Source organism: Lates calcarifer, linkage group LG5 (assembly GCF_001640805.2).
Source record: "Lates calcarifer isolate ASB-BC8 linkage group LG5, TLL_Latcal_v3, whole genome shotgun sequence".
NCBI classification, from domain to species: Eukaryota; Metazoa; Chordata; class Actinopteri; family Centropomidae; genus Lates; species Lates calcarifer.
The window spans coordinates 20,581,197-20,602,214 of record NC_066837.1 but is presented as its reverse complement, the minus strand read 5'-3'; the positions used below and the strand labels follow the sequence as shown (position 1 = coordinate 20,602,214).

At 38.9% G+C, this 21,018-nt stretch overlaps 2 protein-coding genes across 3 annotated transcripts; both read right to left on the bottom strand.

Annotated features, from left to right (window-relative positions):
• Positions 1-8: 8 nt before the first annotated feature.
• On the bottom strand, positions 9-5,669 carry LOC108885367 (sialic acid synthase). The gene is made up of 6 exons (XM_018679687.2): positions 5,454-5,669; positions 5,114-5,329; positions 4,792-4,891; positions 4,406-4,560; positions 1,908-2,174; positions 9-1,066 (listed from the first exon to the last, which is right to left on the bottom strand). Exons 1-6 carry the CDS (start codon positions 5,583-5,585, stop codon positions 881-883), a joined length of 1,056 nt encoding a protein of 351 aa, XP_018535203.1. The 5' UTR covers positions 5,586-5,669; the 3' UTR covers positions 9-880.
• Positions 5,670-9,805: 4,136 nt separating this feature from the next.
• clta (clathrin, light chain A) lies at positions 9,806-20,544 on the bottom strand. Of its 2 annotated transcripts, XM_018679684.2 has the most exons (7): positions 20,267-20,544; positions 19,469-19,497; positions 18,097-18,214; positions 17,648-17,759; positions 15,453-15,506; positions 12,617-12,652; positions 9,806-11,048 (listed from the first exon to the last, which is right to left on the bottom strand). In XM_018679684.2, exons 1-7 carry the CDS (start codon positions 20,442-20,444, stop codon positions 10,877-10,879), a joined length of 699 nt encoding a protein of 232 aa, XP_018535200.1. In that variant the 5' UTR covers positions 20,445-20,544; the 3' UTR covers positions 9,806-10,876. The 2 variants fall into 2 exon arrangements, with proteins under 2 accessions (XP_018535200.1, XP_018535202.1); XM_018679686.2 differs by lacking the exons at positions 12,617-12,652; positions 15,453-15,506 and having other exon boundaries at positions 20,267-20,543.
• Positions 20,545-21,018: the final 474 nt, after the last annotated feature.

Below are 21,018 nucleotides of genomic sequence, written 5' to 3'. Positions count from 1 at the left end.
TTAGAATATAGAATTTATTAAAACCCTTTTTATTTTCAAGATTAACAGCAGGGAAAATGTGATTAGTATTAATGGGCCACATGTGGCACCTCTGAATTTAACCAAAGTTTCAAGTGAAATCCCACAAAAACTGCATATAAGTGCATCCTATATATTAATATAGACAACCACATTACATATTTTCATCACGATTTACTGCTGGGAAAATTAGGCAGGGACAGATCATTCTAAACAGAGATGATGTTCATACCACATATGAGAAATATATTTTCCCCTGTTAAAGGCCTGTGGCACACAGAAGGCAAATGGTGCAGGGATGCAAATGAGGGCAGGTATCACCATCACCAGGTAATATTTGCATGTATCCAAATTATTAAGTACAGACCTGGTCACTTTTATCTTGTTAAGGTTTAAACCACACAGCAGCCACGCAACTCCACGTTTGTGCTGTTAGTTTGAGAATATCTCATCATCTCAATGTAGAGGGGACAAAACAGACTAGCTTGAATTTCAGATCATGGAGAATACATACATGGCTTCATTTCTGACATTTGACCATTGACAATGTTCCAAACTGAGATGCACAACTAGTTTAATACCACATCCTGTAATAACAGTATGTTTGTCATTACATGTCATGCCATTCACGTGGAACAATTTTAAGATCTAAGACCTGTTCATCCTCAATGTAATTTGCCTTGCTCTAAGTGCACTTCTCTGTTCCTCTCTTTTGTTCCTCCTCATTCTCTCTGCTTTCTGTTCACACACTGCAGCACTGTCTATCCACCCTCTACCTGTCTGCATCTCTCTGTCATTCTCTATCTATTTCCCTCTCTGCCTGCCTTTCTGCCTCCCTCTCCCAACCTTTGTGGAGTATTCTTTATTCTATCATGTTTGCCAAGATGCTGTTGTCCTCCTTCACATCCACTTTGAGCTTCTTGCCCACCAGTTCCTGCATATTCTCTGGAGGGATCCCCTTTGGCTCGCCAACCTTCACTGCAAACATGTCCAGTTTCAGCTCTGTGCCTTTGGGAATGTCCACCTTGGCCACAACCGACTTGCCCAACTGGAACCAAAAAAGAGATGAAACAAAACAAAAATACTGACAGATTAATATAAGTGACAGATTAGGAAAGAAAATAACATTGAATGAAGTGTATGAATTCCAGTGGAATGAGTTGATGTGTGCCTATCTCACCATAGCAATTTTTGTCAAACTGACTGTGGCAGGGTGTGTTCTTAAAAACGAAACTGGATGTTTCAGTTACACTGGTTGGACAACAAGTCATATGTCAGACTTTATAGATGTCACCAGTGAGTGATAGCGAAGAAAGCTAATAGCAAAAGTATAGTATGAATTATTTCATTCTCATTAAAATCAGCTACAGTACTATCATGTGTGGGGAATATTAACTACTGCGTCTGTGTATTACTACTTGTATGACAGGATATATTAAATCAACACAAAGGTGGACAAAGTTGAGGTATAAACATAATACTGATGATACTGGAAAAAAAATCAGGCACCAAAGTGGAGACATCCCAACCTTTAGTCGAGTATGGATCAAGCTTCAAAAACAGTAGATCCTACATATCCCAGAATGCAACTCAAGACGTCTGTCAAACTCTACGCTACCAGTTTGTAAGGCAGGTTTTCGTTAAAAACTCAAGTTGAGATTAGAGTTATTTTCTCACATAATTGCGGTGTTTCAGTTCAATACTACATGCTAATTTTATACAGAATATACTATATAATAATGGTTATTGTATACTATTTTGTTTGCAACTAGTATCCAAGAAAACAACAGAATTTACAAATTTATACTCTATCAATGGCAAAGTACTAACTTTCAGAATAAAATGATACTGAATAAACTGAAGGGGATAAAGACTCGAATCAAGCCAACCTTATCGTGGCAGCTCTTCTCGCAGGGTAACATCTGCTTGACAGGTGATCCCATCGCCAACTCCACCAGTCGGATGGCTCGGACCAACTCTGCCAGCTCTGAGGGCTCCAGGGATGCCTCATGGTCATTTCCCTTCCAGGTCTTATCCAGGGTCACATGGCGTTCCACGACTTTTGCTCCCATCGCCACAGCGGCCACAGTGATGTAGATCCCCTGCTCATGACCGGAATATCCGATGGGAACATCAGGGAATTCCTTCTGGTATTCCTTCAGGAAAAGGAAAGGGAGTAAAAATATATTCACCACTAATGCTTGTGTGAGTTGTATAAAATGCCTGTTACCTATGTTTTTCATTCATGTGTATGTGCTTCCAACAATGATACTCTTGCATTAACTGTAGAATATTTCCTCTCTCCTCCATTGTTTGTTGAATGATAAAGGAGGGAGGACGCTGGATGAGACAGGTGTAGTTTCCAGTCTAACTGGTTGTCACGAACACTCCCTAAACTCAAATGAAGTAAAACAAACACCTGTCACAACAGGTATTACTAAGGTATTACTGTCATGGACAAGCACAGGCTATGTCTCATGGGTAGGACCACACCTATTTTCAAATTTGGCCTTGATTTTGATCAACTGCACATCATTAAAGTTTCGTGACTGTACGTTGCATGGTTGTAATGTTGCCATGTTAACAAAGTCAGGGCAGAACGGAGCAGATCGCTGTTGAGCGTGACAGGCCCAGTTTTAGGGCATTGGTTTGCTTAACTATTTTTTTTAACTGATCATTTAGCAGCATCTGAAACACCCACAAAATTTGGTCAAACTTTCTGACTATGTTTTTGAAACTAAAACTGCAACAAGCATGCCAACTTGACACAGCAACTGGCCAAGTGTGCACCCATGATGCACCTATGATGCACCCATTGTTGTGTCCAAATCAAATTACATTTACAAAAGTGATTTTATATACATAGAAAACATATGAAATAAACTGCAGTATCTTCTTTGGAAGGACAGTGGCAAAGAATAAAGATTTAAAATGACAATTAGTTACTATTTGGGAGCTGTATTGTGATCCTTACATAGTCTTTTAATATGTAATCTAATTATTGTTGCTCTTAATATGCCTCATAAGATTTTTTGTATATAAACTGTTCCACTAAATGACAATTTAGTGGAGGTCTTCTGTAAATTGTGCTAAAAACCTATGATAACCTATTTTTCAGAAAAAAGTTGTATCACATTTTTACTTTCTCAATGCTTGAAAGAAACTTTTTGTCTTAGTTCTAAGCATACTGAAATCTTCTTCAAATCTCGAAGAAGGTTTTAGTATGCTTGAATTATCTTCAAGATGGAGACCAAATAATGACAATAATATAAAAATGAAAGTAAATATTTTACATGGGATTCACTGTTGCTGACAGTAGCTATAGAAATGCAGGCATTTCCTTGAATGTTTTAGGTCATGCAAGAAGCTTGAGTTACTGTAAATCTTGTACTGAGGCATGCCCACAAAGAGGGCAGAACAGCTTTGTTGTGGTGTTACATGATACTGTAATATCATATGATAAGCAGGCACTAGCTTGAATGGCATCTAATTGTTTGCTTGTTAGGCTATGTGAAATGTGTATGTTTAGAGCAAAGCCTTGACTACTGATTACTGATTTACTTTAATGATGTTGCAATGTAATCGTCGACTGCAATGACATCCTGAACTCACTGAACTCGTACACTTCAGTCCTATGGAAAACATGTCTGAGGTAAAAGGTATGGTATTTACATATGTACATATTTATGTACATACCATACCTTTTATCAAATTTCAGTCAGATGTTTTAAAAAGGATGGTCTTCACCTGAATAGCATGAGTGCTAGCAGTAACTTAAAAACTTAAATTTAACAGTTCTTTACCTTATCAGCGGGGGTTTCATGATTGGACACAACACCAATGATTTATTGGATCGTCTTGTGTTGGCAAAAGCCCAAACTTTCATACCAAGGTACATTTGCGTTAACATTTGATAGAGTCATGTTCAAACTGACATACTAGAGGTACAATCCAGTCACAGGATACGAGGGGTCACTGAATGGTTCGATAATATGCTTTGATCACATGCTATGGCCTTCACAGTCATCACCCCAACCAACCCAGTTGAACACCTTTGGGAGATTTTGAACTGGGGTGTTAGCTCTCCACCACTATCACCAAAGCACCAAATGAGGGAATAGCTTTTGCAAGAGTTCAAGAGACTTAGAGAATCTATGTCAAAGTGCATTGAAGCTGTTCTAGTGGTACCAACAACTTATTAACACCACTTTATGTTGGTTTTTCCTTTAATTTCTTTCCTGTCTGTACATATATATATTTATTTATGTATGGTCGCTCTATAACAATATACTGAGATATCACTGATTATTTTACTGCACTGAAAACAGGGAAGAGTCAGTGGACATTATGATTGACTGGGAGGAGACACTTGTTCTTTTCATCTTACCTTGATCACACTGAGGTTGACGTCTTTAGGATCCAGAGGGTAGGCACTGGTGCACTGCAACAAAGTGAAGTTCTGGTTGTACTCCTTCACTGTCTTATAGACCCTCTGTATTGTCTCCATGGACTGCATCCCAGTGGACACCACCATGGGACGTCCTGACACAGATTGACACAGCTTTATGTCTTTATGTGAAATCATCATTTGTATAAGCTCAGCCTTGGTTTTCATGCTCAGCCATGCATAAACCTTCATTCATTTTCATCACCGTATTCTAAAGGCAACAGCTTTTATTTTGTTTTTTGGTCGTCAGTCTTTCCTCCCCTTATCTACAAAACATCTGTTGATATAAACAGGTAAAAAAAATTGCCTGATACACGGCCTCATACCTTTTTTGGCGGTTTTCTCCAGATAGGGGAAGTTGTTAGCATCGCAGGAGGCAACTTTGAAGAAAGGCACATCCAGCTCATGGAGGAACTCCACAGCCATCTGTGGAAATTAATATCATGAGGGCACAAACATACTGTAAGTACTGTAACTCTCACAGGTTAAGAAACGGCAATTCTTGTTTGTTTTTATCAGCTGTTCAGCTGTGCATTAACCAATTTATCTTAAAGAATACGGTAATTTCAAGAACAGCCAGCATGCAGCAATACACTACACTGTTCTTGTGGATTAAAGTGGAGCACTGTGGACAAAAATACTTCTTACCTCATCCATCCCGGAGGCTGTGAGGAAGATTCCAATCTTTGCTGCATACTTTTTCAGCTCCCTGTACTGATCGTGGCTGAACTCCAAGTAACGCTTGTGCTCACCGTAAGTTTTACCCCAGGAGTGCTTTGAATTGTACGGGCGCGCCAAGGCTGGCTTGCTGAATTTGTACTCTAATTCACTTTTCTGGAATTTAGCACAATCAGCACCACAGTCCTGAGATGACAGAAGATGGGGAGAAAACAAAAGAAGAGAAGACACTGGATTAATTTTGACAACACAAAGCAAAACATAAACAACATCATCATCTTTATGGAACAGTTTCACCCCCTTATTTTACCTTCGCCATCTTGATCATTTGCTTAGCAATCTCAATGTCTCCCTGATGGTTTTGTCCAATTTCAGCAATGATGAAGCACGGATGGTTACCTCCGATCATTCTCCCAGGACAGAGTTCAAACTGCAGAGGCATTCTGGTGATGTAAGAGAACAGATTAATAAACTGCAAAGAAGTATCAGTTGTCTCACAACTTGGCAGATGAAGATGTTAAAGAGGTGCGCTCCCGTGGTAGGCAATGAGTGGAAAGAGTGTCGTGTGATGTTGTGCCTTTTATAATACTGAAGTACATCCCGCCTCCACATCCACTAAATGCATACTTAATGAGGTGAACAGGTAGGCTAGGTCACACACACACACACACACACACGGAAACACAAAACAGAAAGGGAGAGGATCAGCATTAACCTCTAAACAATGAGTTAAGTGTCTTTGATGTTTGCTGTCTTTAACCTTCTGAAGTGTGCAGGAGCTCTCTCTTATATCCTGTTGTCTTTAGAGCGTAATTCCTCTGTGATAATTTAAACTAGAGACATGCAACCAGAGTGTCTGACTCTTTTATTTTAATATCATAGTGCTACTTTTTTAAAGACAGAGGTGGATAAAGTCTCAAGGAATAAACACAATACTGATTAAACTGAGATGCATAACTTGTTTTTCCTACCACACCCTGTAACAGTAGCCATGCAACTCCACTTTTTTACTTTTAGTTTGACAATGTGTTCTTGTCTCAGTGTTGAAGGGATAGAATAGAAATGCCAGCATCATATGATTGTAGCTTGAATTTCAGATCATGGAGATGTGGCTTATGTGGCTTCATATGTCTATATATATATATCATTGGCAATGTTCCAAACTGAGATGTGTAATTGGTTACCACACCCCTTAATAACACTGTTTTTCATCAAATGTCACGCCAGCACACTCAAATATCCTCTTTGGCTCAGCTGTCAGCAACATGTGGAATAACACCCTCTACCTGTCTGCATCTCTCTGTCATTCTCTATCTATCTCCCTCTCTGCCTGCCTTTCTGCCTCCCTCTCCCAACCTTTGTGGAGTATTCTTTATTCTATCATGTTTGCCAAGATGCTGTTGTCCTCCTTCACATCCACTTTGAGCTTCTTGCCCACCAGTTCCTGCATATTCTCTGGAGGGATCCCCTTTGGCTCGCCAACCTTCACTGCAAACATGTCCAGTTTCAGCTCTGTGCCTTTGGGAATGTCCACCTTGGCCACAACCGACTTGCCCAACTGGAACCAAAAAAGAGATGAAACAAACAAAAATACTGACAGATTAATATAAGTGACAGATTAGGAAAGAAAATAACATTGAATGAAGTGTATGAATTCCAGTGGAATGAGTTGATGTGTGCCTATCTCACCATAGCAATTTTTGTCAAACTGACTGTGGCAGGGTGAGTTCTTAAAAACGAAACTGGATGTTTCAGTTACACTGGTTGGACAATAAGTCATATGTCAGACTTTATAGATGTCACCAGTGAGTGATAGCGAAGAAAGCTAATAGCAAAAGTACAGTATGAATTATTTCATTCTCATTAAAATCAGCTACAGTACTATCATGTGTGGGGAATATTAACTACTGCATCTGTGTATTACTACTTGTATGACAGGATATATTAAATCAACACAAACACAAAGGTGGACAAAGTTGAGGTATAAACATAATACTGAAAATCAGAGCACCAAAGTGGAGACATCCAACTTTAGTCGAGTATGGATCAAGCTCCAAAAACAGTAGATCTACATATCCAGAATGCACTCAAGACGTCTGTCAAACTCTACGCTACCAGTTTATAAGCAGGTTTCATTTAGTAATCTACATACTATCATATACATATCATATACACTATATAATTAATACATAATATATTAATGACTGTATACTGCTTTTGCAACTGTATCCAAGAAAACAATATAATTACAGTTTATAAGTGTAAAATACTGAGTTTCAAATCAAACCAACATTTTAGTGACAGGTCTTATCCAGGATCTGTAAAGAACTTTTCATTCATGGACTGGGCTGATTAAATTAAGTGTAAGAGTGTAAGGCAAAAGTGGGAAAATGAGCTTGGAGGCTTGCCTGAGATGGCGTGACAAAAAACAAAACCACACACAATTTTCCCAGCTGATATAAAAAAAACACAATGCTTGCATGAATACAATTTTGACACAGTTTTATTTCAGTACTTAAATATTTTCTCTCTCTCTCCTTCTTAACCCAACCGGTCGAGACAGATGGCTGCCCACCCTGAGTACGGTTCTGCTCAAGGTTTCTTCCTCTTACAAGGAAGTTTTTCCTTGACACTGTCGTCTAGTGCTGCTTGTGGTGGGATTTGTTGGGTCTCTCTCTATAAATACCTATTTCATAGAGTATGGTCTAGACCTGCTCTATATAAAAAGTGCCTTGAGATGACTTTTGTTGTGATATGGCGCTATATAAATAAAATTGAATTGAATTTGAATTTTCACTCTCCTCAATTGTTTGCTGATCTGTTTGATGAAGGAAGGAGACAGTTGGATGAGACAGGTGTAGTTTCCAGTCTAACTGGTTGACATAGACAAGAAGTATATGCATCATATTGCTCAGGTATAATTAAATGTTATTACTGACATAAGCAAACACTAGTTATGTCTGCCTATTCTTTTGATAATAGAGTTGGCAAAGTTTTTGTTCTGCCTTCAACCCAGAGGGGGTTTTCTTGTCGTTTGACATTCACAGACCCAGAACATGAAGTCGGCCATGTTAGTAACATAACATAACATTAATATATTGAAATATATTATTAATATATTTCAAGAGGTGTAAAAGGGTTGTATTTCCAAACAAAATACTGCAGAAAGCAATTTAGCAATATCAAAATACATACTAAGAGAACTTTAAAGTCCCTGCCAGATTAATTACTCAGCTAGGTTATGTGTTCCCTATATATTTATTTAAAAAGTGTAAAGTGTAAAGTGTCTCATCGAATGCCCAAATGGAAATTATTTCCTTGGCTTTCCCTCAAGCAAAGTGCCTGGATTCCTACAACCACATTTTCTCTGCAAAACACCTTAATATGACAAATTGTTGCCTGGTGCCATGTTGCAATGGAAATATAGAGAAATCTGTTGATGATGGACATTGGCATTGCCATTTCTTATCAGTTTGAATGAAGGAAACAGGTAACTCATAAAGGTCACTCAGAGAGTCCAAAATGATACTGTACAAAATGATACATTGGCATGCCTTTTCAGGATGAGGAAGATTGCTTTGACAGTTAACAGATAACCAGTTTGACTGCCTGGCGGAAAGTGTTGGTGTGTCTAGGAATTTGTGGCAAACTGCTTTTTTTTTTTTAGCAGAAAGGCCAACTTCTCCTGTGTCATGAAGTGTGTCAAGGCAAATGCCAGATATGAGAGAGGTCTTTCTGAAGTAGTAGTCATGAAGTGTCAAGGCAAATGCAGATATGAGAGAGGTCTTTCTGAAGTAGTAGTCATGAAGTGTGGATTGTGCAAAAGGTGAAACAGTGTTCTTCAGGTTCTAAATCACTGAGACATTTTGTAAAGCAGTGTGGGAGTCAGCATAACCCGTGACGTATTTTCAAGTGTCACTTGAAACCTGCAAAGAAATATAGTGTTCATTTGGACCCGTTTCGAGACATTCAGTGAATATTAGGTCCAACTGTGACTCACTTTTTACCTCTGTCTTCATATTTCACGTAGGCACAGGTCATCCACTGTTAATATAAGAATACTGATAAGTGCAGCTTTAAGTTCAGTTATTCAACATCAAATGACTCAAGAGATCACTAAACATTGCACCTCTACAGAGCTTTCCCATCTCTTAAAGATGCAGCAGGCAGTTACTTAAAGCCAAAAAGAAAGAAAGAAAGAAAGAAAAAAAACCTGCTGATAAACCCACTATAAGCTGCCTAGCACCAAACAGCAAAGTTTGTGTCTAAAAAATGAGAAGCTAGCAAGCTAATAACCCAGATGTTGGCATTGGAAGCGACTAAAACAGAGTTAAAAGGAGAACACATATGACTTTCATTGATTGGCTGACCAGAGAGATGACCCCAGTCAAAATAGTAGAGGAAGTCTAGGTGTACTGGATATAAATCTATGCATTTTTTGCTAACTTTAAATTTGCCACGCTGTGTTTGGCAGTTTCTACTAGAGCAACTATATTCCTCCGAATGGCCACAAATTGATTCAGGGTTACACATTAGGTTACAGTTAAACTCTCAACTTTCAAGGATCTGCAAGCGCCATACTTTCAATCAACACAGTGCAGCCACATTCCTGAACAACAGCATAACATTAAATATCAAGTTGAAGAACGACGGGACAACAACTTTCATTCACTTTTTACTGATACTGAAATCAAATGGACAATGAACACGCATGGTCAAGCAACAGCTGGCTGATATCTAGTTCTCTTTAAAACCACAACTGTCTAATTTCAGTGACATAAATGTTTTATATACTGTATATATATTGCCTTCTGTATATGTACAAAGGTACACACAAAGAGTACATACACACACACTGTTGAGGTTTAAACACACATACAAACGGGTCACATTTATTGTAATGACTGGACTTTGTTCAGTTCCTGACTGGAGGAGGGGGAGGCTTTTCAAAAGGAAATGCATAGATTGGAAAATTTAACACAACATGCCACAAGCAGGCTCTACACACACAGTTCAAAGGACACACACTGATTTTGGAGTTTTGTCTTAGAATTTGGTCCTTTAAAAAAAAAAAAAGACAACAACAAAGAAAAATCTGAAGATACTTTTTGTAAGGATGGGAAAACATGAGGTGATGTGTTGGAGGGCAAAAGGTGAGTAGACCCATTTAACATCAATCAACCCTCGCATGTCAATGAAAGATTCATAAGACTGACAAGTTACGAGTTAAAGTACAGCATCATGGGAATGATATTGTTTGGGGGCCATGAGAAGCAGGCTGTAGTGTAGCTGTAGGCCCAAACAAACATCAGCCCTTCCCTTTTAGTGTCCCAACTCCCCACTGTTACAAGTGCTACACAAGACCACAGACCATGAGACTCAGTGAAGATCTAACTGGCCTTCATCTATTTAAACAAGGGAAAGGAATTTATATGGTCTTGACTGGTCTGTGGAAGAGGTGCACACAGTTAAAAACCTTTCAGGGGGCAGAAAATGGTGAGCTGGTGCTTCAAGGCTAATCTCTACAGCCCTGCTGGGAGGAGATGGATAGGGGTGGGACCACTGGCTTTATCCTTCCACAGGGGGAAAAAAAACAGGGCTATGTATGGCAAACATATGGATAGACGAGGTGCAAGCCCCCTTGTCTTCAGAATACAGAAGGTGGGACATTGGTAGTTGGGTTGGTTGGTGTGTGGTGGTAGAGGATGATATGGAACGAGCAGCCTTGGCTGCCTAACGAACGAGCGGGGACTGCTTCAGGGAGATGAGGACGGAGCGCATGCGGGACACGTCTTTAGCCTGCTTGCTGGACTTGGGGTTGAAGTCGCAGAGCCGAGCCACCCGCTCCCACTCTGTGCCGGGGTTGTTCTCATCCAGATCTGAGATCATGGCCTCCTCAGCCGCCCTACATGCCACAAGGAAGAGGGAAAGGAAAGGACATGGAATAGAGAACAGTCAGTGGGGGAAGAGGTAAAATAAACAGATACATGTACAACCCTGAGAAAATCCTCTGCTGATCATCAACAAACAAGTTTGGAAGGAAACCTTGGTAGTACCTCCCGGGGTCTGGCCTGTCTGAGTCATTTGCCAGATAAATTAATTTTAAGTTCAAATTTCAGTCTGGCATCAAGAACTAAGAAATACTCTCCTAATGTACGGAGTATAAATCTCCACAGATAAGTCTGTTTTACATTGTTTTCTTGGCTTGGTGGGACTTTGTTGGTTCAGCAGAGTCTACCTCAGGGTGGGACAGTCCCATCATCACACAGAAACAGACATCCACTTGTATTTATGCTCACAAAGAGAGACAAGCTACGACCATTTCTTTACCTGTGACATGCCCCCAACTCTGCTTACACATAACAGTACAGTCACCTGTATTTTCAACTCTCCACAACAGTACATAAGGGGCAGTACATATAAAACACTGATGAGAAATCCAAAGAGAAAACAAACTGAAGCTAAAAAAAAATGATAATAATAATCATAAGGTCTGATAAGCATTTTTGGTTGGTTAAAAAGACAGTTCTGTTCAGAACTGAGGGAGGGGAGTTTGCCCACACCCGTACACTTGGACTTGCCCTGTAGTTGTATATCACAATGTTCTCTTTCCTCAAGAAGAACCAAGTATAGGGATGGTGAGCTCATCTGTATACTTGTCCTTGATGAAAAAAGGAACAATAATGACAAGTTCTGTTGTTGTTGATGTTTTTTTTTTTTTTTTTAACCAAGCCCAAAAGAACTGGAAGCACTACTGGGCCTTAGCCATGCATTTTGCTGCGGCTGAAAAGCAGGCTACTTGGAAGTGTGGCAAAGAATGTGTTTATTTTGATCTCATGTGCCATAATTGTGGAACAGATCAATTAATGTCTTCCTGGTGAAGGCTGATGTGTTATTAAACCATCTATCAAACAAAAAAATGACATTTACACTACAGGACTTACCACATTACTTGAAATTAAAACATAAAAGTGAAAAAAAGAACATAAGACAAAACTGAAAAACTACAAATGGATCAGTGCCACCATCACAAGACATTTTAAGATGCAAGCCACAGAGTATGGCTAAACAAATGAAAGCCCTCATCACACCCAACCCGCATAAACACAGTAATACTTCCACTGCCATATTCATTTCTATTTACAAGGATTTTGTTCTAGTTCCCACCCCACCTGCAGGCACAAATTCAGCTAATAACTACAACACAAAACACAAAGCAAAATGGGGGATGAGAAGCCAATGAACATTCACTGTCACAACCAACTACAAATACACAAGGGACTAGAAAGACCACAACATCACAGAAGGGACATTATACTAAACCTCTATCTAGGCAGTGGATCTAACTGTTGGACTAGTAAACTGGGCATCTGTACAAAGCATACTTATCTAACACACACAAAGAACTGCATCTATCCCCTGTCAAAAAATATGAGTATTTGGAGGTTCTGGGGTTTTATATTTTTACTTAACTGGTCTAGGCGGTAGCAAGGATGGTTAATGTGTGTGCTTTAAGGTGCATAGGAAAAGAAAACAGGGAGAAACAGTTTCACAAGTCAGAATTTAGAAGAGAGAGAGAGAGGGGGGAGGGGACGAAATGAAAGACAACAAAAATGAGCTAAATGCAGATGTTGAAAGCAAGCATGCAAAAGCAACATTTTTTAAAACTTGATTCTTTTTTCATCAAAGTGTTCTACAGAGAAAATCGTGTGCAGCCTTTGGTTTGGTGAGTGTATATATTGTCTCATGCCATATTTCTGTCTAGTACAGACACAAGGACATTAAAGCTTGGGGTCTCTTTTATAAAACTAGATTCTTTCCTATTAGCTTGGGTCAAAAACAAGCTTTGCATAATTTCACACTTGAACACTATTTTCGTCATTACTGTGTCATATATGCTTAGCTCCCAACCAGAAAGTTTACAGAGATTGTTCAGTAATTGTGCAGAGATGTGTTCATTCTCCTGTCACCTCTGTTAATTCACAACTTTTGTGTGGGAAGTGATATTCACACTTGTTCTTACTGAATGTTTATAAATGAGGCCCCAGCAGTCCCTGTCTTAGACTCAAACCAACAGGATGAAGGAGGAGGAAGTGGTGTGATTCAGCCTCATTCCACACCAGTATTGCTGTGACTGTAGAACAATTTGTTCTACAGTATAGGGAAAATCCCACATATAAGCTAATATTATGTTATGCATAGGCTGCATTGAGGTGTGCATATAATAAAACCGCAGGTGATCAAAAGAACATTTTACCAGGAAAGATGTCACACTGTTCTCACCAAACATAATGTCTTTCAGCAACACATTAATAACCTTGAAACCAAAGCTAATTAACGAGAAGAGACAAAACGTGTACACCACAATGCAGGCTAATGGATGTTCCCAAGTAAATTCATAGCAAAACCAAAGGCTGCACAGCTCAGGCTATTGGATAGCTAGCTTGGGCAAATTAGCATGTCATCATATAGGACAGCAGTAGCTACAGAGCAGCTAACATTCTAATAAAGCATGAACAGAGTTTGGTTTGAAGCAGTTGTGTATTCCTCACATGACAAGTGGTGCCAGCAATAAAATCTTGCTGTACTTTCAATTTTAGCAGTAATAAGACAGAAAGGAGACAGACAATGGGGGCAGTGAGTGCTGGAGCTTATTGTGTCACAAGTCAAGATATCTGTAGCTTCAGGAAAAGCAAACTTAAACTGTTTAGTGCTCCCTGGAAATTAACTGAAGATCCATTTGAGAACCAAATTTGAGGATAAAAAGCTGGAATCCTGTATTTCTTAAGTAATTATTAATGACCTTTCTGCAGCCTATAAAAAATTGTAAAATATACCTGAAGGCAAAACAAGGTACCAACTTGAGTTTCTGAATCCTGTTAACAGCTTGAGGAAAAACCAAACTATACTTACTAAAGTATATTAAATGTATAAACTCTGTAGTTTGATAAGAGATGTGACAAAAAAAAAAAAAACACCTAATAAGATACCGTAATTTCCGGACTATTGAGCACACCTGAATATAAGCCGTACCCACTAAATTTAAAAAGGAAAAAAAAAGTACACACATATATACACACACACACACACACACACACACACACACACACACACACACACATATATATATATATATATATATATATATATATATAGGCCGCACTTGTCTATAAGCCGCAGGTGTCTACGTTGTAACATGAGATATTTACACATTCACGCTGCCGTCTCCAACGTCTCACCATCGATTCATTGATGTCAAGCTTACATGCAGCAGCTCTATTTCCTTTTTCAACAGCCAGAGGCTAAATGTTTTGCCGTCTATAAATTACTCGCATCTTGTTTAAGCCACAAGGTTCAAAGCGTGTGAAAAGTCTGGAAATTACGGTATTTAAATATGCTGTTGGATGGGGCATAATCCTGTTCTACACCAAGTCCTTGTCCTTACAAAAGTGATTAACTGTGGCTGGGAATGTGCACAGCTGAGTATTTGGGAAGCTTGACTTGCAGAGATTTAGAGGAAGGAACCATCACTGAGATTAATCAAGTCAACTCTGCACATGAAGTGGTGATAAATTTCTAATTTTAAAAACAACTCTCATGATAAGAAAAAGAAAGTTCAGATGATACTGACACAAACACCACGTTCACTTAAAAACACACAATTGCTTCAAATAAATCTACAGGCATCCTAGTCCTGAATAGATTTTGTAGATTAATTTGGTGAAAGTCACAAATATAAAAGGCGTTAAGTAGAAACAAAACACTTTCTGTGAGATTTAATACAATTAATGTAAGCAAGTGATAACTGTTGTGAACATATGAGATGTATGTGCATAATGTTTTGCTGAGATGAGTTAAAGGGAAATGGAATGTAAGTGGACGGTGGATGAGAAATCAACACGGGCAGTGATGAAAGAATTAATTTGATTCTAGTGGATGTGACTGAGGAGCTTGGCAGTGAGTGTGTAGTAGCATGCAGTCAATCTCTTTACTGAAGTATCCTGACAGGCATCCACTCACAAATGGCATGCAGATATATGGGATGAAAATGACTGCAGTCTGAAATAAACAAAAAACAAAAGCAAGAACTCCAAGCCAAATGAGAAGAGAGGAAAAAATATAAATCCAAGTAGTTAAATATGAAAAACGAAAAGATGGAACTAAAGCTTGGCAACACAAGGGGAGGTAACTAATGCCCTAACTAATGACAGGAATGTGATGTCTATGGTTGGATGCTGGGAGCTGATGACGATGGAGAAAACAAAAACAAAAAAAATTAAAGAGGAGGATGTTAGTTGGAGCAACATACACATAACCAATGAGCTCAGAGAAGGGCTGCTTGTAGAAGTCTTCATCCAGCACCCTGGACAAACATCCGCCCAAACGACAGAGCAGCAAGAAGGCAGGAGAGAAGAGAGACAGAGGTAAAAGGGAGAACAGGATGGAAAACAAGCATTAAAGGTTACCACACAATGATATGCTTAGGCATATAATCAAAGGCTCAGGTTTTTGGACGGAGTAAAAGCAGTGTCTGTGGGGGAGTTTCAAAGATTCAGGGAGGATCTCAGCTGATTGTGTCTGCCCCTAAAATCTTTAACTGCACAGCAACAGTGATTCACAAGAAACCATTAGCTCTTCAGATTTAAGACAAATTACATAAGTGAGAGGATGGCATTGAATTAGTATCCAGTTCAACTTTTCCTTCCTTCTGAACTTATTCAATTAATTGACTCATCTCTACACAGTATGTTGGAAATATAGCTAATGATTATAAATGATGAATCCAAGATACAAGTACAAGCTTTTCTCATGTGTGGACTCATACCATATCAAGTGAATATGATTCTTTTAATAAATCAATTTGATTTCTGGTAAATTAGTAAGTGAGGAGATTTTTATATTTTTTTTTACAGTGATTTATTGATTAGTTCAGAAAATAAGAAAAAGTGAAATTAAGTTGTTAGTTCTAGCCCCAACTTTTTGCAGCATTTGTGCCATACTTCCACATTTCTTTGAGGAGTTATGCAAATCATTTATTATTACAGGACAAAAACAACCCAACCTAAGATTATGCAGCAGAAAAAGTTTTCTATCAAGCAGACACGTAGGGTTGTCATATGAACTGGGAGTCGTGACTGTTGGTAGTTCATTATTAATAGGGCAGCAGGGCTGCATTACAGTGAATGAGAAACTGAGACAGAAACTTTGCCAGTTCAAATCGTCAAAACAATGAGTTACCTGGTGGCTGGTGGAGGACACAAATATACCAGCCGAAAGGTTTTTAGTACATCCTTAAACAGTAGTACATGTTAACAACGAAAGGCAAAAACAACACATCAGTCTTATGGTGTGATATTATGCACTAGTCAGGACCAATCAACTAAATTTATACTACAAATAATAGACAATGTTCTTTAAAATTGTCAGTTTTATCACAATATTCTAGAGTTGTAAAAATATTTTTAGAATTACATTTGAATTGTAGATGTTTAAAATCAGTTTACATGACACTTTATTTTTGCAGAGCAATTCTTAGATACTTCTCTTAAGCCTCTGTGCCACACTAATCATAACAGGAAGCTATACCCACAGTCAGGCTGGGAGAGCCCTGTGGATTGTCCTCAACAATATACAGGTATGTTGCTAATGCAAAAAGCCAGGCCACTGTCATGGGACTTGACAACTTTAGCCTGATCTGGCACATAGACAATGCTGAATCATGAGAACAGAGGTAAGGTAATTCTAAGATAATAATATAAACAAAATACAACAGTTGCTTTTAACCCCCATGACAAATACAGTGTACAGTAAGACCTCACTTTAGCTGAAAGATAAACTTTAGTTAACCTATAATTTACACTGAACACAGTTGATTAGTAGTAAGAGTGCTGTGCCTGGGAACCATTACAATCAATACTGTGTTGTATAAGTCGTACAGCATGACATTGTACTATATGTAATAGATTGTAGAGGTTTGCATTGCCCTGAGGTTGTTACAGAACAGGAGTGTGAATAAAGAGTAAAGAGCATACGTTTGTGCCACAGCATGAGATGCTTCAATACGGCTGTTAATATTATGTTCTTGGCTCATCTACTGTAGCTTCTCAGTTTGCTCCCTGAAGAAAAAAAGGCTTGTTTTCACATTATTTTAACTGGAGGGTTTGGGCTAATGAAATATAGGTAATGTGAGGTGCTGGGACACCAAACATTGTCCTTTCTGAAACCTCAAGGCTAAGTTGGATCCATTTCTTTTCATGCTAAAGACCCTAAACACTGAGCTAAACTTTCATATTTGGTTATACACAGCTGGCCTACAATTGAACCCAAAACTGCAGCTATTATCTAAAAACATTTTTAATTATTCAAACATTTTCCAAGATTATGTGTTCTTGTGACCCCTCTAGATCATAATCTTGGATTTTTTTTTTTTTTTACAGTAACATTAGCCTTCCCTCAATTATATTAATATTCTGTCCCGTTTCTATCCTTCTAAGACACCAGTACCTGTTATTGGTTTTGGTTTTCTCCAGCTGCTCGTTCTGCCTGGCGTGCCACTCCTCCAACTCTACCTTGGCCTTCTCCTTCCACTCTGACTCCTGCTTGCGAGAATTGGCGTCTGGGGGGGGTGAGCAAGGAGAGGAATGATAAAGAAGTGAGGAAGCAGATGGGAGGATAAAGACAAAAGTAAGGGACAGTGGTAGGAATGACAGGGCAGGAGACCTGGGAGGACAATTTGGTACTAGAGAAGGAGGAATTTATAATTACTGCGTTTGGTTGCCGGTGAATGTTAACATGCATGCTTTTTAACTGATGTTTTACACAGATACTATGAAAAAGACCTGCTAGGTTTGAATTAACAAAGACGTCACAATATCAACCTCTACTTTTTCTTATCTTAGAGAGCATGGTCTATCCTGTTTTCTTTTAAAAAAAACTCTCTGGTCTGTGCTTACCTAGCACCTCCAGTCTCTCTCTTTGCTCCTCCCTCCACTTGCGTAGGCTTTCGGGTTCGGCCTGCAGCCGGTCTGCATTGGAAATTGCTGCATAAGCATCTGATGGACCGTTACTTTCCTAAAAAATAAGAAAGATGATGAAAGAAAGATGACAGAAAACCATTTAATCAATGAGGAGATATAGTGAAGAAAGTCCCTCCCTCAAGAAAATCCCTCATCCTGAATTATTCAATAATTCATCTTCATGCAACATGGATGCAGTGTAGGTGCTTGTAAATATTACTGGTATTAAAAAAAAACAAAACAGATCTGGCCTACTATGAGTTTTATCAGCTTAGTTTCTCTCACAGCCAGAAAGAAGTCCTGACAGTGCAAAAGGCAACATTATTGCAATGACAGCACAGGAAAAGGAAGTCGAAGCAAATCAGCCAACTATTCAAACATCTGAAGGTTAGTACTAAAATCCCATTGCGGGAGTGGTAAAAGAAAAGCAGTGTTTTCCACACCACCACTGAAATACTACAAATGTTCTTTAGATTTTATTCAATGAGAAAGCTGCTGTATCAATACATTAAATGAAGATAAAACACTGATGCAAATGTCAACATCCCATTCGTAAGTCTACTGAATACTGAGCTGATCAATTCACTTGAATGGATAATTCTGGTTTATTACACCTTTGATTCAATATTTTGTATTTCTGGTGATCATTCCTATCCCCAATTTAGTGAGTGCAGTGCTCTACACTACACTCACTAAATTGCTTAGATCTGGGAACATGGTCACATCACTAAAATGAAGCCAGATATTCCAAAAACCATGAGAAGTCTAACAATCAATTTCAACCACCGAACAGGTTACCCAACATCCATTACAGTTTGCAGACCAACTTATTGGTTCAACTTTAACCTACTGTACTTCATGTATCTATTCATGCACACCATTTCTTCTGTGCAATGAGAGTTTACTATTGGCATTTCCAGTGGACATAGTTTCAGTTTTACAACCAAATGAGATGTCGCCATTTTCCTAGATTTCTGCAATCAACTTAGTGAAAACAACATTAGAAACACTGACAGGAATGATGGCCATCTCATAACATTTTACTCTGACAAGTACAATGTCATGCATGACAGAAATGTGATCCTTTGCAGGGTCAGCACAGACAAAAACACATGGCTCTTAAGAGGCAGCATTATTATTACTATTATTTAGAGGTCAAAGATTGCAGATATTTGGACATCATGGGTACAAATAGGCTGGTGTCAGAGTCCTACCCAACCACATACAACACACAGAAGAACAAACAAGAGGACAGACAACATTTGACAATTTAAAAGCAAAATTCCTAAGAAAATTAACAAAGTATTACCCCATGAAGCTCTCCATTCATAGCACCATCTAAAAATGACACAAGGAAAATAACTGTTAGAAATGAAAAAGTACATAAATAAAACCATAAACATGATTCAATAAGTCTGGGAAAAAAACAACAACAAAAAAAACTTAATACTGTCTACACTTTGGCTAACTTGCTGATTCCTAAAGATTTTCTTACACACATATTTCATAACATGATATGTCAGCATTTCTGACCAACTACAATTGCTAAACTTCAACGTAGCTACAGCTTCAAGGAAATGAGGCAGTCTTGGCCAAAGGTCGTTAAGCTCCATCAGTTTCCTCTTGAGACTATAACGTTAGCTGGCAAACACAGCTGGAGCTACACGTAGCGTAGTCAGCAAATAGTTAAGCTTGACATGCAGCAATGAATGACACGGCTAAGAACTGATGTTATCAGACAGCTTCATTCATTTAGGAAATGCGAACAAAAGCTTTGGTCATCTCATAACAAACATCAGCTACTTATTCCGAGGTTTCCTATAAAGTGTTCGTTTTCATTTGTCAAGTTTAAATAACGTATATACAAACTGATGTTAACGCTAGCTATCCCCACTTAGCTAATTTGCTAGCTCAGCTAACGTTAGCAAGCTGGCTAAAACACCGTCCACTCCGGTGACCGTTTAGGCTCAAATTACAGTTCATTGTAATAGTTATCGTTTAGTAACAATCATAACCCCACAAAAAGTTAAATCTAGGTTGACTACACCGACAATGTTAACGTTAAACTGGAGTAAGTTGCCTCCGCTTGACCATAGCCGTCACCCACCGTTAGACTCCCCAAACGACGAGGGGACCTCTCCGCTGTCCAGGATGCTGAAGCCTTCGTCGTTTTCAATCCCCGCGATTTCGCTCTCTTGCTGGGCCAAGAACGCGGCAGCAGGGTCCTCCTCCGAGCCGACACCGTTTCCAGCGGTGGGCGCGTTCAGCATGTCAAAATCGTCCATGTTGTGTCTACTTGTGGGAAGATAAATACGACAAATGGAGAGCAGGTGTAGCGGTTGACCGAAACCGATTAGCTCAACGGGAAGAAGGACGATAAAAAAAAAAGTGAAGCTAGCGAAGCGGAAACGGTTGGACAACCAATCACAAAGCATCAAGGATGATTGATAGTAGGGAGCACCAATCACACGGCAGCTACCTCAAAATGGGACCAATCAAATCTTTGAACCCTCCTGCATACGGATCCCATGATCTGCTACGTGCTGTCAGAGCTGCGAGAAAAATCCGCAGTCTGCGATTCGGCGAGATTTCACTGCTAGATGTTTAATGAGACCGTTGTCAGGCCCTAATTTTATTTCTATATATTGATACACTGTCATGATATTCTGGACTAGAATGCACTAGAAAAAAATCCAAATGTATACTTTGTAATATATATTATGTATATGTATGGACTAATATCTTGTGCAAATCCAAAGATACAAATTATGTACAATTGCTATACTAAGACTCGGACTGCAGGTTAGAGTAGGTTTGTCTTCAGGGTATGTTTTACTGTCGTGGGAATGATTTCTGCCG

Excerpts from the sequence above, each read along its gene's own strand:
- LOC108885367 (XM_018679687.2), bottom strand. The coding sequence starts at position 5,585 with ATGCCTCTGCAGTTTGAACTCTGTCCTGGGAGAATGATCGGAGGTAAC. Across the intron at positions 5,330-5,453 it reads AAATGATCAAGATGGCGAAG|GACTGTGGTGCTGATTGTGC; the intron begins GTAAAATAAGGG and ends CTGTCATCTCAG. Across the intron at positions 1,067-1,907 it reads AGAAGAGCTGCCACGATAAG|TTGGGCAAGTCGGTTGTGGC; the intron begins GTTGGCTTGATT and ends TTTTGGTTCCAG.
- clta (XM_018679684.2), bottom strand. The coding sequence starts at position 20,444 with ATGGACGATTTTGACATGCTGAACGCGCCCACCGCTGGAAACGGTGTC. Across the intron at positions 18,215-19,468 it reads TGAATGGAGAGCTTCATGGG|GAAAGTAACGGTCCATCAGA; the intron begins GTAATACTTTGT and ends CTTATTTTTTAG. Across the intron at positions 12,653-15,452 it reads TCTGAGCTCATTGGTTATGT|CACACACATTAACCATCCTT; the intron begins GTATGTTGCTCC and ends TGCACCTTAAAG.